Here is a 17,712-nt window from a genome sequence, read left to right on the forward strand (position 1 = left end):
AACCAGTTAGACAGTATTTAATGCAGCACCAAAGACTAAGGAACTAATTAGCCAGCATGAGGTTCTTTCACTCAACAAAATATTGTGACCATATTTCTATTATCAATAAGTGTACTTTTATATATCTGTAATATTAGATAAAGTATCATCATATGGATATTCTATAACTTAACTACCCCATAATTATTATCTGTTTTTTATCACTTTCAGGTTTTTTTGCTATAAATAGTGCCTCTTGGTGAGCTTTCTTGTAGTTGAATCTTTGGGTATAGTTTAAGGAGGTCTCTCTCTTTTTTTTTTTTTTTTTTTTGTGGTACGCAGGCCTCTCACTGTTGTGGCCTCTCCCATTGTGGAGCACAGGCTCCGGACGTGCAGGCTCAGTGGCCATGGCTCACGGGCCCAGCCGCTCCGCGGCATGTGGGATCTTCCCGGACCGGGGCACGAACCCATGTCCCCTGCATCGGCAGGCAGACTCTCAACCACTGCGCCACCAGGGAAGCCCTAAGGAGGTCTCTTTACCTCAAGAAGAGATGCCTTATTGCTCTGATGATACAACATTGTTTACAGGGCTGCCTCTTTTACAGATTTACCTTGGAAAGGCCAGTTAACCCTAGCGTGCATATCCTCTTTCCATTTATAGACCCAAGAGAGTGCAGTTTTGAGATAGCATCTTTTAGTTTATAATTTGTTATGACAATAATTTATAACAGAAAAAAAGATGGGATATAGTATTGGCTATATTCATTGTAATTTTCGTTCATTTTTGGGATATCATTTTGTTATGTAAACGTAGTACTTATTTTATGATGAAATAAATATCATTTGGTTACTAGAAGTTTACAGCCGACTTTCAGAAATGCATCTTTTTCACTAAGTGGGGCCCTTCTGTATTATATTTTGTACTTTATTTCACATACAGCTTGACTAGTGTACAGTATGTTTATTGATCGAACACTTTGTAAAAATGATAAATAGCAATACCCTATTTTGCAGAATGTGAAATGAAGGCTCAGTGAGTCTAAGCGGTACATAATTAGCTTTTTTTTTCTTTTTAGTAACAAGAGATAAGAAGATAGACCTTCAGAAAAAACAGACTCAAAGAAATGTGTTCAGATGTAATGTAATTGGGATGAAAAACTGTGGGAAAAGTGGAGTTCTTCAGGCTCTTCTTGGAAGAAACTTAATGGTGAGAGTTCTCAAGAAATAGAACTATACTCAACAGATTTTTATAGTCACTGAGTTTACATAATTTTTTCATAACCATTTACCTTTTTAGATGATTAGTAGAACTGAGTGACCTATGTATAATAGTAAGGTACAACTAAAGTGTAACAATAATCTCATTGAACTAGCTTTATCTTTGCTTCATTGATGTTAGCTATCATTTGTCTTTTTTTTTTAACCAGCTTTTAGATGGGGGTTAAATAAATACAATATGAAAGCATCAAGCACAGTGCTTGTCATGAAGTAAATGTACAGTGAATATTTTGAACCAAATACTGATACCTAATTCTGACTACTGCCTTGAGTAAGGAGATTGACATATTTCTAGATGAAATAGCAGGCCAAATTATAGTGTAATGAGAATTGCCAGCAGGTGGCTCTGGAATACACTTTCAGTGATATAGTTTACTTCCTTTTCAGCTACTGGTTTCCCTTTATGCAGAACAAATGCATCTTTTATTTTAGACCTTAAGAACTAAGAAACAGCATCAATATCCCCTTTGTACTGATAAATAATACATAGTGTAAGGAAGAATGTCCTTTTTTTTGGTAACACACCATACATGCAGAGCGCATGTGTTGATGAAAACTAGTTCCTGTAATTTCTTACTATAAATACTGAGATGTTTTTGGTTGTTTTCAGAGGCAAAAGAAAATTCGTGATGACCATAAATCATACTATGCGATTAACACTGTTTATGTATATGGACAAGAGAAATACTTGTTGGTAAGAAATTTTCTGGCATATAAAAATTATTAATTATTGGGTACATTTTAAATGACTCTTTGAAAACATAATTGGATTTAATTTAATGGTTTTTGTGTGATTTATTTTTTTACCTGATTTATTCATTAGAATTAATTTTAATTCCCTTGATCCATGTGGTGATTACATGGGTGTAGATATAAGTAAAAATTCATCTATCTGTGTGCTTAATTGTATGTTATACCACCGTAAGAAAGTTAAAAAAAAAATTAAATCCTCTTTGCTCTTTCTTCCACTTTTATTTTTAAAAATTATGTTCTCTATTGATTAGAAATTAGTTTGAAGACCTTTGTGCAGGTGTGGGGTAGTTTAATCTGTAATCTGAATCAGGTTGTATCTGTTTAGCAGGGAGGAGTGTATTTAACAAGTGTGGTAGCCTAAAGAATGATTGAAAGAATGGTATGACTGAAAAGATAATATGAAATAGTAGAAAGAGGTTTTATGTTCTTTTTGGATCCAGTCTGATTTTGGTTTGAATGCTGGTCCACCACTGATCAGCTGTGTGACCTCAGGCAAATTGCTTATTCTCTCTGAGCCTGAGTTTCTTATTAAGTTAACTAATATGAGAAGCTCCTGACAAATAATAGGTACTAAAGAAAGTTCATTCCCTTTTTTTTTTCTTTTTGGAAATAGTTTATTCTGCTAGACAGATAATCACATTGAATTTTATGCATATTTTGCTCTTTATGATAAAAGTTCTTTGTCAGTTTCTTTTTTTTTTTTTTTTTGTGGTATGTGGGCCTCTCACTGTTGTGGCCTTTCCCGTTGCGGAGCACAGGCTCCGGACGCGCAGGCTCAGCGGCCATAGCTCACGGGCCCAGCCGCTCCGCGGCACGTGGGATCCTCCCAGACCGGGGCACGAACCCGCGTCCCCTGCATCGGCAGGCGGACTCTCAACCTCTGCGCCACCAGGGAAGCCCTGTCAGTTTCTTGTTAAACCTGTTTATCTCTCATTCTTCTCCTAAGTATAATTCTGTATATTGGGTACTCAGTAAATCTTGCTGATTGTTAACTTTCCAGTTTTATTGTTACAGCCATTCATTGCAAATTGATGTCTTTCATGTCTCTGAATATCCATGCTCTAATAGTGTTTTATTTGGAATATATTGAGTCACCTCTGACTTTACACTTCCCCTTTCTTCTCCTCAGCAAAGAAGCACTATCTTATATAGCTCAATACTGAATTTTACACTTGTTGGATCATTATCATATCACAGATGGGATTTTTTTTAGAGATTTTATAATAAACATTGAAAAAGAGTAGGCAGTGAAATAGAACAAAATAACCTTAATGTACCGTCCTTTTCTTTGTGTTTTTTTTTTTTTTTGCTTTGTGTTTTTGATTGGTGGGGAGGACAGGTGGTGTGGTAGAAAGAAAAAAGACTTGGGAATCATATCTGAGTTCAATTTTTGGTCTGATGACTAGTTAGTTGTGCTATCTTTGGCAGTTGACCTAATCTCTTTAGCCTGTTTTCTTATCTATAGTATGTAGAGAATGCATGTAAAGGGCCTGCCTAGCACACTTTAGTCACTCACTAAATGTTAGTTTCTGTAGGACCTTAATCACCATTTTTCATCTTCAAAAATCAGAAGCTACTTATTTATCTATATGTCTTACTTCCAAAAATAGTCTGAAAATTTATGCTTAACTAGTATTTTTAAATTAGGAAGTCAAGTTAAGCAAATAATAAAATATCATGACTTTAATTTTACATCAGTGTTATGATACTTATGTTTCTGTCTTTTTCTTTTTACAAGTTGCATGATATCTCAGAATCGGAATTTCTAACTGAGGCTGAGATCCTTTGTGATGTTGTGTGCCTGGTTTATGATGTCAGTAACCCTAAATCCTTTGAATACTGTGCCAGGATTTTTAAGGTTTGTTGCTCTTTTGGTCTAAAACCAAGTTTAACTTTATAAGGAGTTTAATGGAATTGTAATGTGTTTTCTAACCAGGGGAATGCAAGAAAATTATTTGTGGAGCTTTTCAAAAATACATGCATTTGTGTCCTATCCCTAAAGGTTCTGGTTTCATTCTGAGGTGGTAGAGTCGCAGACATCTGTATTTTTAAAAGTACTTTTTTCCACATGTGACTGATGTGCGTTCCTGGTTAAGAACCTCTGCATTAATGGAAGGTCTTAGGAATGCACATGGATTATATGTTGCCCATTTTACCAAGAATAATAATAGAGCAAGGGGATAAACCAGAGGCTTGAAAAGTTATCAGTTACTTTGAGATTATCAACAAGATTCAATAAGAGTAAAAAAACTGTATGTATGAAGGAATTTACTCTAGCATTGTTTTTAATAGCAAAAACCTGGAAATAATCCAAATGTCTAACAATAGGAGGATAGTTTACCAAACTGAGACAAAATGATCCTATGAAATTTATGTAGCCATTAAAAATAATGGTTTTGAATTCTGGAAACATGGAAAATTCAGTATTATATTTTTATTTTTAATTTTTTTTTATTATTGTTTTTTGCGGTACGTGGGCCTCTCACTGTTGTGGCCTCTCCCATTGTGGAGCACAGGCTCTGGACGTGCAGGCTCAGCGGCCCAGCCGCTCCACGGCATGTGGGATCTTCCCGGACCGGGGCATGAACCCATGTCCCCTGCATTGGCAGGTGGACTCTCAACCACTGCACCACCAGGGAAGCCCTCAGTATTATATTTTTAAATGGTTATGTCCATCATGACTACAACTATGTGAACATATATATATGCATGTGCTTAAGGACTAGAGGTAATATCAAAAAATGAAAATAGTGTGCTTTAGGAGAGAGAATTTAGGTAGATTTCTTTTTATTTCAAAGTATTGTTTCTTTTTGAAAAAAAATTTCTTTTTTCAAATTGTGGTGAATTTGAAGAATTGTTATAGGTTTATATTGTTACCAGCATTAGAAAAGTGGCCCGGGTCTTATTATGCTACTGACATAGACAACTGCCAGTCTTTGCCTCTTAGTTTACTTTCTCCCTGAAACTGTTGATGCTTTGCCTATCTAGATAAAATTTTTAGTGCCCATTTCATTAAATTTAGTAATTTTTGAACTTGTCATCAGATTTTGATTTCACTTTTTATTCTGTAGCAACATTTTATGGACAGCAGAATACCTTGCTTAATCGTAGCTGCAAAGTCAGACCTGCATGAAGTCAAACAAGAATATAGCATTTCACCTACTGATTTCTGCAGGAAACACAAAATGCCTCCACCACAAGCCTTCACTTGCAATACTGCTGATGCACCCAGTAAAGATATCTTTGTTAAATTGACAACAATGGCCATGTACCCGTAAGTACTTGCTCTGCCATGATTTTTGTTTTGCATGGTTTGTGGTAACATTGCATGCCTTTATTAACCATGAGGTTGGAATCTCTGTCACATAGAAGTTGTTCAGCAACAGAAAGAGACTTTGTAATGAGAAGGGACAAGTTTGAGTAAATGCAGGTTTGGTTTGGGTACCAGAAGAAAATTATATCAATGGTGCTTCTGATAACATTTGACTGTATTTGAGCAGGCTGTGACTATCTTAATAGGATAGTACAATAAAACTCAGCCTCTCACCCATCATTAAAAAGATAGTCTTACTGCAATAAAATGGAATTGACATCATGCTAATAAGGCATTTCCATATGAACAAAAAGTTAACTTTTATATTTTTTCTGCTGATTAATTGACCTTGAGTATGTGAAGGATTCTAAAATCTTTTATGAATTTATGTTTAAATTATGGGTATGTTTGAGTTCAGGATATAAAGTCTTTTTTTAGTGCTATAAAAAGTAGTTGTAATTGGGATTCCTTCTATATAAATGTTTTATGTTAAGTGTTATGAGCCACAAATTTTATGTACATTTATTGTATATCTCTACATGCATATGCACAAGCACATAACTGTGGTCATCTTCATAGTTTACTAACTGCCTTAAAATTGCATGGTTCTTAATGGCATTCTCCTCAAGTACGGTGTTTGTATAAATTCTGTTTTGTGACGAGATAGTTTTTCAGGCAGTGCGTTTCTCAGGACTTTACAGTTTATTCTATTTATTATTATGTTATTCTCTAAATTATTTTTCTTCTTATGAAAAGTACAGTATAACATAGAGTAATACTCAAAAATTGCTATAAGCTAAGGTTTTTCAAAAGGTTGTTAATTTGTACGGATTTTTCAAATCAGTTAACTTTATTGCTGTTCCATTAACTAGTACTTTAAAAAAATGCAGCAAACCCTTGAAATTCTGTTTGTATTGGAAGAGAATTCATTCCTTCCTATTACTGTTAGATAAGCAAAACCTTACTTTTTATGTTTACCTTTGCTTTAAAACTTTCGTGTATGTTATCTACAGAGAGGATCATTACAGAGACAGACTCTCCCGAGACATGGGCAACACTGATAGAATAGAGAATTTGAGAAAAATCTGGGTCTTTCTAAAAACTGCTTTGTAAGTTACTTTTTCTTTATGGCTTCTATGGCATTTTGTTGACATTTTCTTATAGATGACCACATCTTTTTCTCCATAATTCACATTTAGTAATTATCCAGAAACGCACTGCTTGGTCAGGCTTATTGCCTAGCTGTATACTATGGTGTCTTTTTTTTTTTACTATGTAAATGCACTGTCTTAATCTTGTAAATAACTGCAACTGTGTTTTTAGATCTGCATCTTTAAAATTTTACTGCAATATGTGTGAGTGTGTGTGTGTGTATATGATAAATGTACATACATGGACACTTGTTTTTATGATTAATCTGAAACTACTTCTCATGAAGCATCTCCCTGTTGCTAAGCATACTTTGCATCCCTCCTTTTTGGTGGGTGGAGCCTGTATATGTTGTAGAGTCAGATTCAACTTATAAAATAACAGATGGATTCCAGTATGACAGCTGGCAGTGACTTAGTAGCAGTGATATGTTCATCATCACAAGTCAGATTTTAAAATGGAATGTCTTGAGCCTGTAAGAGTCTTCTAAAAAATTAATTCTTGTTTTTCTTCATGTTGGGAATTAGGCATTATTGGGATGCTGCTAATCTCCACAACCATGCCACCGTGTGCTGTGGTCTCATCAGATCTCACAAGCTAAGCCAAGTCAGATTGGGCCAGTCCATTGACTGAGAAGCCTCTAAAAAATGTTCAGGTGTTACAGGAAGTGATGTAATTGATTCTTCAGGTGGCGCTCTTCTGAGTGGGTTCTGCGCCAGTACCTCTCCAGGGGTGGTGTGATGGCCTTGTATGTCTGAGTGGCTCCGACCACTGAGCAGTCATTGGAGACCCCCTACTTTGGTTGTTAGAGTGGAGGTGAAATGGGCTGCCCCACGTGCCTGTACCAACTAGTGCAACTCACTCAACCAGAAAGGAGTCAGAAAGCCTCCTAAATTTCATATCTAATATCAATTGGATCCATTGTTGATTTTTACACCCTTACCCAGAGTTTCATATTATCATACTTAGCTGGTGTGTTTTGGTAGCAGACGAAATTAACCCTATATTTTGGGTTCAAGTAGAAATTTATGAAGCACTTTGATTTCCTTTGGGAGCCATGGTGCTTGATGAATTAAAGGCGATGTTGTTCATATCTCCTCAGGGTTGAACATACTCGTCTTTTGACTCTTTTGTGTATTTGTCACTCTTCTCCTTCCTGGTTTTCAGGCATGTGTATATACTGAGGGAGGAGGAGGGGATGGTTATTTAAATGCTAGCAAACTCTGACCTTTTGGTGGGTGCTGTGGCTTACTCAGTTTTTCTTTTATTAATTTAGATGAGGGTGCCATCTATTGCTGTGCATATTTATTCCACTAAAACCCTTGTACTAATAATTCTATCCCCCCTCCAAAAAAGCAAAAGTGTTAGCTAATTTTCCTTAGATTTTCTATAGGGAGGGAGGAGGGAGCTATTGCTGTTCATTATATTTTTGGTAAATGTGGAATTCTGCACAACTTTAGCATGCCCCACACTGTCCTTTTCCTTAGTGTTGCTTATGCCTAAATCTTTTTTTTTTTTAAGTTGGCACACTCTGACTTGTGCCATATTTGTAAGTAAGAACTCAACTCCTGTCCTTCTGTGTGTTTTCGCAGCCATGCCCGGTTACGCTGTATGTGCACCTGCAACAGGTGTACATTTTGCATCTGTCAGAACTTCCTCAACTCAGACTTGCTGCAATCTGTAAAGAACAAAATCTTCACTGCAGTTCTTAACAGGTTCTTAACTTTCTTTACTGGCTACCAGGCATTCTGTTAAAATACAAAAGAAAAAAAGTGGTTAACTATTTATTATACACATACTACAAAGACAACAAGCTGACTGATGCCCAACTGATTTCCACTAAAATTCTCACTATGGTGACAGTGTTTAGTTCTGGAATCATCCTTAATGTTTAAAAATTAATAGATATATTTAGGGGACTATAAAGTAAGATTTTAACTTTTTTTTATTAAGGAAGTTAAAGTATTTTTTATATTGGGGATAATATATGTAGGGAGATTAAAAATCTTTTTGCTGAGAGTTGTAGAAATAGATTAGGGCTTTAGTAAGGAAAAGACACATTGATTCCAAATGGTATACTGTACTCAGTTTGCATTCAAATAGTACAGCTTATTAAAACCATACTTACATGAGCAGTATCTTGGGTTTGAAAAATTTCTCTATTGAAATTATTTATAGTTATAATTTACTTTTACTTTTAAGCACCTGGAATGTTTTTTGAAATGAAGATAATAACCAACTTTAAGGATTCAAAAGAATATGGAAAAGAAAAAGATCTATAGTACTAGTTTTTGAGGTCTTTACAATTGAACCCGAAACATAAAGTATGCCTAGAAAGTAATATGCTTTTAAAAAGGAAAGAGAAACAACAACAAAAAAATAGGTTGTATACATTCCCTCAGAGCAATAAACTTGGAAGGTTATGTTCTTATTCTGGTCATGCTACCTTTCTTTGTTCAAATCAATTTTACATTTTGTGCACATTTAAGAGCCTATGTAATATTAATTTGTATCTAATGTCAAATTTTTATGTGTCTATGAATGAATTACGTTTTTGAAATCATTCAAATGTCGTTGGGAGCAGGGCTTGATTAAGACAGATGATCAAGCTAAACAGATTTTGGTTAGAAATGGATCTTATTTGGGTTACTGTTGGACTCTTACTGAGGGCTAGGCTCCGACTGTACCAAATGAGTAGGATAGTTTGTGTCCACCAGCAGTGTAGACATGGCTATTAAACAGTGAGGCTGTATCTTCTGTGAGTCAGAAACTGACTCTGAAGAGCACTAGTAGCTCTGGAATAAGAATGCAGCCATCATAGGTGATTGCTTTGAAGGAATCACCATGCTCATTTGGTGGTGAAGCTCTGCCTCTGTCTTTTGAATGGCACCTTATAAAGAGTAACACAGACAGATTTGCTCATGACAACTGTCTGAGAAAGTGCAAGGCTAGTTCAAACCAAACAGCATTGAGGAGCTCCAGTGTTGGAAATGGTAAAGTTGGAAGAGATTCTAGAATTCATCTGGCCTAACCTCCCATTAGATTGCCTTCCTGCGAGCCTTCCTGAGAGAGTACTGTTTATCTGCTGATGGCTTTCCTCATTGGAGAGGGTTTTTGCTTTTGCCTATTCTTTTTTTTTTTGGACTAAAATTATTTCCCTATAACTTTCTCTCCTTTAGTTTTAGTTCTGCCCTTTAGAACAACCTACGACTATTCTACTCCCTCTTCAACATAGCCTTCAGACATTTGAAGACGGCCATCATGTCTCCCCTAATTTTCTCTTCTCCAGGTAGAACATCCCCATTTCTTTCAGCCTTTTCTTAAATTAGACGGTTTAGTGACTTCATCATTCCCGGTTTTCCTCATCTGAAAGCCCCTTAGTTGTTCAGAGTACCTCTTAAAAAGTGCCACTGAGAATGGAGAATGGTGCTCCCGGTGTGATCTGACTAGTCCATAACGGTGGGCGGTCACATTCCACAGTTAGGACAACACCTGTCTACTGCATGAATTAACTTTTTAGCAGCCCCAGCCCACTGTTGATGCATATTAATCTTGGGGTTGAAATCAGATTTTTTCATACAAAGTGCTGTTAAGGCAGTGACCCCTCCTCTCTGTGTATTTGACAGTTTTAGTTGGCTCTTTGTATCTAAATGCGGATACATATATATCTCTATTGAGTGTCATATTCTGCTTTTTGATCCATTGTTCTAGCTCAGTCATTTCAAGCATTATTTCTGTCATTTGTCCCATTATATATATTTCTCGGCATTGTGTTATTTGCAAATTTGATAGCTGTGTCTTCTTTATCTTTCAAGTTATTAAAAAATAATGTTGAATACCCAGAGATTAGAGAGCGAGATTGCTCAAGCAAGCAAGCCCTTTAGTGCTCCACTAGAGAACTCTTTTCCCAGTGACACAGATTCAGAATTCTTGGGGAAAGATTATTCTGTCAATTAAAAATATTTTATTATCCAGCCCATGTTGTATCTTACTGTCTTATAAGAGATTTCCTGGAGGCCTCTTTTGAAATCAATATAATTTCTACCACATTCCTCTGATCCACCAATGTATTAATTTTATCTAAATAGAAAGTGACATCTATTTGGTGTCTTATTCTTGGTGAACTCACCTTGGCTCCTAGTAATTGCTGATCGCAAACCATCAGTTTTATTCTAGAAGCTCTTGATCGTCCATAATTGCAGATTGATTCATTGTCTGCATCTTTAGTGCCAATTTGAATTTTAGGTTGGTTTAGTCAGCTTCCCAATGAAATAGGTTGGGTGTGCATTAACGGATGAGATTGCTCATCATAAATTACTCTGTACAGTGATCCTCGAAGAGAAATCAGTACATTGTGTCATATCTAATTATAAACTAGTAATAATTTAATGGTAATGTCAGCATACATCACTGATGTCTGGTAATCAAGAAGGGAAAGAGTGAAAAAGATGAGGAGGAAAACCAGCATACTTTTCAAGGAACTCCTTCCTCTTCCCTGGTAGTATTTCAATAAATTATTTTATAGAAGTCCAGTGGAAATTTAGGAGCTCTATGTTGAAGTTTCTTCTAATTCACAAAAGGATTATAGATGAGGTAGGTGAGGATGGAGGCCAAAAACTTAAGTACCTACAGGGTCTGGATGGATAATGTTAATGAATGAAGGTGGCCAAGGAGAAGAAATAAGAGAGGTGGGAGCTGCGACAGGTCCTGTCTGCAAGAGGCAGCCACCACTCAGCTCTGGCTGTTGGTTATTGTCCAAGCGTGGTGTTGCCAGGACTTCTGATTCTCTGAGACACTAGAAGTCAGGATTTTTTAGGTAAAATTCCCTGATATTTAAGTAAAGGCAATTAAATTTTAAAAATCTGAAGTACTAATCAGAACAAAGAAAGCATGTTTACAGGCCACCAGTTTGCAACTTCAGTCTTAAGACATAGCCTAAAGTTGTGAAAATGCAGGCCAGAAAAAGGTACACCTGAGGAATGAAAATGTCTCTTTCAAACACCTCCAATACAGTTTTACTCCTTTCTCTTTAATAACTTGAAAAAGTAATGGGGTTGGTGGGGTGAGAATGGAACCACTTTCCCTACTGTGTCTTGGGTTTTGGCAACCTTTTGGTGGTTGGTCACCACTGGTTTGCTGGGCTAGGTATATCTTAATGTTACATAAACAGAAAAAGGATTCACTAATTGAGTAAAAGTCATGTAAGAATTTTTCACTGTAATTCAATAGGGACGATTCTCACTCAACAGTAAGTCTTAAGTCTTTTCGTTTTAGAAATCTGCTGTGCCTAGCGTTTGATTTAGAAGTATAAATGAGCAGTTTAAAATTTTTTATTTAATCAAAAAGTTTTGTTAAATGTCTGCAAAGAAATTAATAGACAAATATTGGTACATACATGTTGGTCTCAAATTAGTACATTGTTTTAGTGTGCTTGTAAAAATTTTGATCACCAAAATAGAAACTACTTCCAGAGATAATACATGTTTGGCGCCACGTTCTCCCTTTATGTCATCCTCCTACCATTTTGATTTATTCATCCAAATACTTAAGTACCTGCTTTAGATAGGATCCTGCTGTGAGCTGGGGCAAAATATCAAGATGAAGAAGATACAGACCTGTATTTAAATACCTTTCTAAATATTGTGTTAATTTTTTTTTTAACTTTTGGTTATATTTTCAGTGACCTTAGTGCCTTATGCTAGCAAAGGAAGTGCTATAACCTGATCATAAGAGGATCTATGCCAAATTAATTAATTTATACTTATGCAATTTCAAGTTCCAACATTTCTGAAATTGTCCATTTTTCCCCATCTGTCTTTGGCCAGAAAAGATTGTCTTTATTTTTTTAGCTTATTTACTGACACTATGCATTTTAAGTAGAAAGTAGTAATAAAAATTTTTTTCTTTCCAGTTTAATTGAATGTATATTCAACATGTGAGAGAAGTGTTTAACTACATATCTGACATGTGACTTTGTTCTTTGGTAATTATGGTCTCAGCCTTTAGATCTGGATAGGTTTATGTTTTTCTTTGGAATAATTTATGAATAGCTGGAATTATTTGAATTTAAATACATTTGGAAGATTATTAACCTGTGGCCAGATGATTTTAGTCTCTGGCAATGCTTTCATTTCAAATAGTGAAAATCATGTTATTGGAGAAAAATACCTTTTGATTATATTTTCATTATAAATACCTCTTAAATCTGAAGGTGTTAAAATGATTATGTAGGAGTGGGCTTGACTGTTGGTTTGAACTACCCAGGATTTTAGTTTATTAAATATTTATTATTCTGACTTTAGAACACTCCTGGTTTGCATGAGGATGTCACTATACTGTAGTGTGTGTGCACTTTAATTTGTCCCTTCCTTTAGGTGTTCATTTTCATTTGTTTGCCTGTGCCACTTAGTCATTTTTTAACTCCTCTTGATCCGTTTCCCAGCTGTGTTTCAGTGTATAATCCTCCCATTTTCCTAACCTACAATTTAATCAAATTGTTTATTTTATGATTTATTATTTTGGAGTGGTTTTCTCTGATGCATATTTTGGTTTTAGTATTTCTTTCACCACATTTTATATGGCATTAGCCATATAGGTTATTTGTTCATGTTACTTCTTAAGTTTGGTAACAGCATCTTACTTTAGCAACAAAATGTGTAGTTCACACTGAATATTTACAGAGATGCAAAGGTATGATGGACAGTCATCATACCCATTGTATTTTTTATCCTGTTTATTAATGTATTTTTAAAAATCGGATGTATGTGACATTTATTTTAATCTGTTCTTTAATGACTCACTTCATTTGCCCGTATTACTTTAATAGTCACCTAAGTTCCTCCTTCACATTGTTTGAAATCATGTTACTTAATATAGGAGCCCTGTTTTTGAAGAAAGGACTTTACTGTTGTCACGCTAAAATGAACTGTCTTTTCACAGGATTGCTTTATGAAGAGGATAGTTTCCTAGAAATCTTAATGCTATAGAGATTCTGTTGGGAATGTAAGAGTTCTCAGGATATTATGTTACAGTAAAATATTGTATTTTAAGGAAGTGCATCCTGTGTTATAATTTCATATGAAACTTCTGTGTTCATATGAAAGGTCCTTACAAGGCTTTTCTTTTAATTTGGATACATATACATAGTCATACGTTTAAAATTATATGAGAGCTTGTGTTATAGATTCTCTTCAAGTAAGCTGCTGCTGCTTATAAATTAAAAATTTTTTGCCGTTTGGTTAGTATAAAGGACCCAACAGGATGGAGTTTGCCTTTTCTGACCTTTAAGTATTGGTAGTTAACATGTAGAAGACATTATGTGTTTCCCATGTATCTACAATCATCCATGAATTTTTATTCTTCTAATGCTTGGTGAAGCATTTCTTGACATTGATGCACACCTATGTCCTTTTCCTAAGTATGTTACTGTTTAGGCATGCTCAGTTAACAGCTTTCGTATGATTTGTGTTATAGTTCATCTTTTTTGGACACTATGTTTTTATTTCTTAACCTATTTCGAGAAATAGCTTATTAAAATGTTTCATGCCTACTAGTTCAATTAGGAGAATTGTCATTGTTAAAATTATTATTAGCAGTAATGGCATTATTATTGGAGGTAAATATGAAAAAATACTTCACCAGGTGGTAGAAACATAAAGCAGGGAGAGGATAACATTCCCTTTATTATTGGTTAAATACACTGAACCAATAAAGATTTTAGTTCATGTTCTTATATTTACCATAAATTGTAGAGTTAATCAAAGCATCTTGTATGCCTTCTTTAAGGCATTCTGTGCAAAGGTACATAGGAACTTTGGTCCATTGTTATATGCCTGTGTGACCTTAACACAAACAGTTTTTAATTTGCGTCCTTACTGCCTGAATTTTGAAACATTATCTTCTCTCTGCTTTGTTAAGTAGCAGCCTTAGTAATACCCAGGTCCAAACCTGTTGGTTTGCTCCCACACTTGTGTCAAAAAGTGCTTGTCATCTAATCGACATCTGGGCCCTCAGCACTTCTAAGACAGAAAGCCAGCATCCAGTCCACAGGAATTTTCTACGTAAGAACTCGAAAGCTGTGACAAGCTTCACACGACTTTTTAAGGTTATATTTTAGCATTTAGTTGTTATTTCTTATGTTCTAAAAAGAGATACTGCTGAACCTAAATTATTTTATTCCGCGTAGAGTAGGGAAATGTGTGATTCTGATATATCAGTAGATTGGAAAAAAAGAACCTTTTTATACACACACACATACACACACACACATTTTTGACCCTGTAATATTCATTTTGGGGTAGTCTATCTTAAGGAAACTATTTTAAATATAGTGAAAAATCTTAATGTAGAAAGGTATTCATCACTTTAGTTACAGTCACCTGTAAATGGTGGTAGCCACCAATAGGAATATAAAGCAGCTATTTAAAATGATGTCTCTAGGGCTTCCCTGGTGGCGCAGTGGTTGGGAGTCAGCTTGCTGATGCAGGGGACGCGGGTTCGTGCCCCGGTCTGGGAAGATCCCACGTGCCGTGGAGCGGCTGGGCCCGTGAGCCATGGCTGCTGAGCCTGTGCGTCCGGAGCCTGTGCTCCGCAACGGGAGAGGCCACAACAGTGAGAGGCCCGCGTACTGCAAAAAAAAAAAAAAAGAAAGAAAGAAAAAATTCTCCATTAGTGAAGATGCATGAAAATCACAGACCAAATCTGAAGCAAAACTCTAATGCACTTTTAGCCTGTGTTCTCACTTTAAGTTCTGTACATCTCTGCTGACTTGGAGTTGTAAACTTTGAAACTCTCATCATAGGGCCATGACAGTCTCTGAGTTTGGGATGTTTTACTCAATTTTTTTTTTTTTACAGATGTATGTTTGTAGGTTTTAGTAGTCAGAAACTAGAAGCATTTCTAAACTTCACGACTAATAGTTGTTAGCCTCATTTTGAGTAAGTACTTATAGTCACCGCATATTGTTAGGTACTGCTTGTAGTATTGGTTTCAAGGGCTTCTTTTAGTGTTTCAGATATTCCAAGACCAGCCTCTGGGGGATACATAGAGAACGTATAACAGCCTTAGGTTTCCTGCCTGGTATGTGAGTGTTTTAAAAGAGTATATATAGATAGATTTTTTTTAAGTTTGGCAATTTTCTATAGAATAACTTTATTTTAAATATAGAAAGCATGAGATGCATCATGTAGGGTGGCAACTCAGTTTATGTGTGGGATGTTTAATTGAGAGATATTACTTTCAGTCCCCTTCTTTTGTGAGCTGTGCTGTGAACTGCAAACTGTGTGCATGTGTATAAAAGGTTAAGAGCCCGGGTAGCTGCGTGGGGTGCCGTGCTGTTAGCAGACGACGAAGGCAGTATTATTCACCAGGTGCATGCCATCAGCTCTGTAGAAGATTCCATCTTCGTGGAGTCATCTCATGGTCCACTTTTTCTTGAAGCCAGGTAACATTTCCCACAACCAGTGGGTTGGCTTTGTTGGAGTTTTTCCAAGTGGAAAAACTAAAAACCTAAGTATTTTGTTCCCTAACTGTTTTTTTAAAAAGTGAAACATTACCTGTTGGAAGAACTAACTTGCAAGGTGGCATGAACCTGTGTTATCACTTTGCTTTGTAAAATAATAATTATTTAAGGAGTGACTTTTTTTTTTTAATAGAAACTGGGTAAGATAAGAAGTTGGAGTGCTTTGTGTTGTTTTACCGTAGTGATAAGCATGGAGCACTTTGCTTGTATTGTAAACTTGTTTCTTAGGGATGTACAGATTGCATTTTGTGATAACTAATCTGATTGTTCTCTCTTTGACTATTACTGAGACAGTAGTTTTGTATAATTTATAGATTTTTGGCTCTTAACTCTTTTGCATATGTCAGTGTCTTGGTCTTTTAATGATGTCTGACTCTTGCTTCAACTCTGTTTAATTTAGTTGTGAAATAACCTAAACTAGACAGTCCCTCTAAGCTCTTAATTCTGTAAGTTTTCCGCATCACCTCAATTGTGTTCACTTAACTAAAACTTCAGTGACGCTGAATAAAATGTTCCAACCTTTGCTTTAAAGCTGTATCCTCTTCATGGTAAGCTGTCATACTTGAGACCCTTGGGGGTGCTTAGCAGTGTTATTAACTGAGCATGCTCACAAACTCAGTTTGTGATACAGGCTGTCCCTGTTCTTGTCATGCATAATATGGCTTCTTTTATGTCATTTACCTTTCAGTCCATCATGTTACATCATGTCCTTTAGTTGGTACCAATGTCACTGCCTGTCTGATACCAGGGTTTGGTTCGTTTGTTTGTTTTTTTCTTCTTCTTTCTTTAATCAGCAGTAGCCAAATTAATGCAAACTTGTAAATCTTCCCCCTCCCACTTTGGGATTTTTTTGGTAAATTTTTATGGGACTCAGTGTTTCCAAAGTTGATTTTAAGCATTGCTCTTAGAAAAGTATTGTCACTTGTCACTTAACTGCTTACAAGATAGCTTTTGGTTCCTGGAGACAGGAGATTGCACATTAAGTTCCATGAAATTGACTCTCAAAATTGTGAGGTCTCCGTCTTACCTCTCATTTTGAAGGACCATGCTGGTATTAAAAAGTGGCAGGTTGATTTGTCTAAGTTCTCCGTTTCCCATGTGAAGAAAATTTATAACATTTTGGATGTTGTTTACTCCCAAATAGTAACTAATTATAGATATTTCTTTATTAATGTCTACAGTATGTCTTAAGATAATGATTATCTAAGCAATGTACATGTGGCTTTATTGATGTTTTTGGTGACCATTACTGTATGCAATTAGCCTGACAAGTGTGCTAATACTTCCCTAAAAGTAGATTGTTCATGTAACTGGTTTTTTCATACTAATCATGTTTTAAACATTAATTATATTTTTTGACTACAGGCACGTGACACAAGCTGACCTCAAGAGCTCCACGTTTTGGCTTCGAGCAAGTTTTGGTGCTACTGTTTTTGCAGTTTTGGGCTTTGCTATGTACAAAGCATTATTGAAACAGCGATGATTTAAAAAAAAAATACTGGCCCTACCAAAAACAAATACTTTTATGTACATTCTGAATGCTTTAAATTCCACTAGAAATATTGAGATATTTATACATGCAGAGTTACTTTGTTAATATTTGTAATTCATGCATAAGAGTATTTTAATGATAGTTATAACTGCAGTATTGGCTAGCATATGGAAGGAAACAGCTTAACTAAAATGACTAACTTTCAGAGGCCAAAAGGGAATATTTTGT

The 17,712-nt window shown here is 35.7% G+C and overlaps 1 protein-coding gene across 6 annotated transcripts in view; it reads left to right on the plus strand.

Moving 5' to 3' along the window:
* RHOT1 (ras homolog family member T1) overlaps window positions 1–17,475 on the plus strand; it is a gene marked incomplete at its 3' end in the record, with an annotated part of 56,095 nt that extends 38,620 nt beyond the window's left edge. The window contains exons 15-22 of one of the 6 annotated variants that reach the window (XM_079725468.1): window positions 1,056–1,186; window positions 1,868–1,951; window positions 3,749–3,868; window positions 5,082–5,284; window positions 6,337–6,432; window positions 8,065–8,187; window positions 15,771–15,914; window positions 17,358–17,475. In XM_079725468.1, coding sequence (XP_079581594.1) covers window positions 1,056–1,186; window positions 1,868–1,951; window positions 3,749–3,868; window positions 5,082–5,284; window positions 6,337–6,432; window positions 8,065–8,187; window positions 15,771–15,914; window positions 17,358–17,475 — 1,019 coding nt within the window. The remainder of the gene's footprint in view (window positions 1–1,055; window positions 1,187–1,867; window positions 1,952–3,748; window positions 3,869–5,081; window positions 5,285–6,336; window positions 6,433–8,064; window positions 8,188–15,770; window positions 15,915–17,357) is intronic. The other 5 variants (XM_079725470.1, XM_079725469.1, XM_079725472.1 and 2 more) reach the window with 5 other exon arrangements.
* Window positions 17,476–17,712: the final 237 nt, after the last annotated feature.

The sequence above is a fragment of the Hyperoodon ampullatus genome, assembly GCF_949752795.1.
Source record: "Hyperoodon ampullatus genome assembly, chromosome: 19".
NCBI lineage: Eukaryota > Metazoa > Chordata > Mammalia > Artiodactyla > Ziphiidae > Hyperoodon > Hyperoodon ampullatus.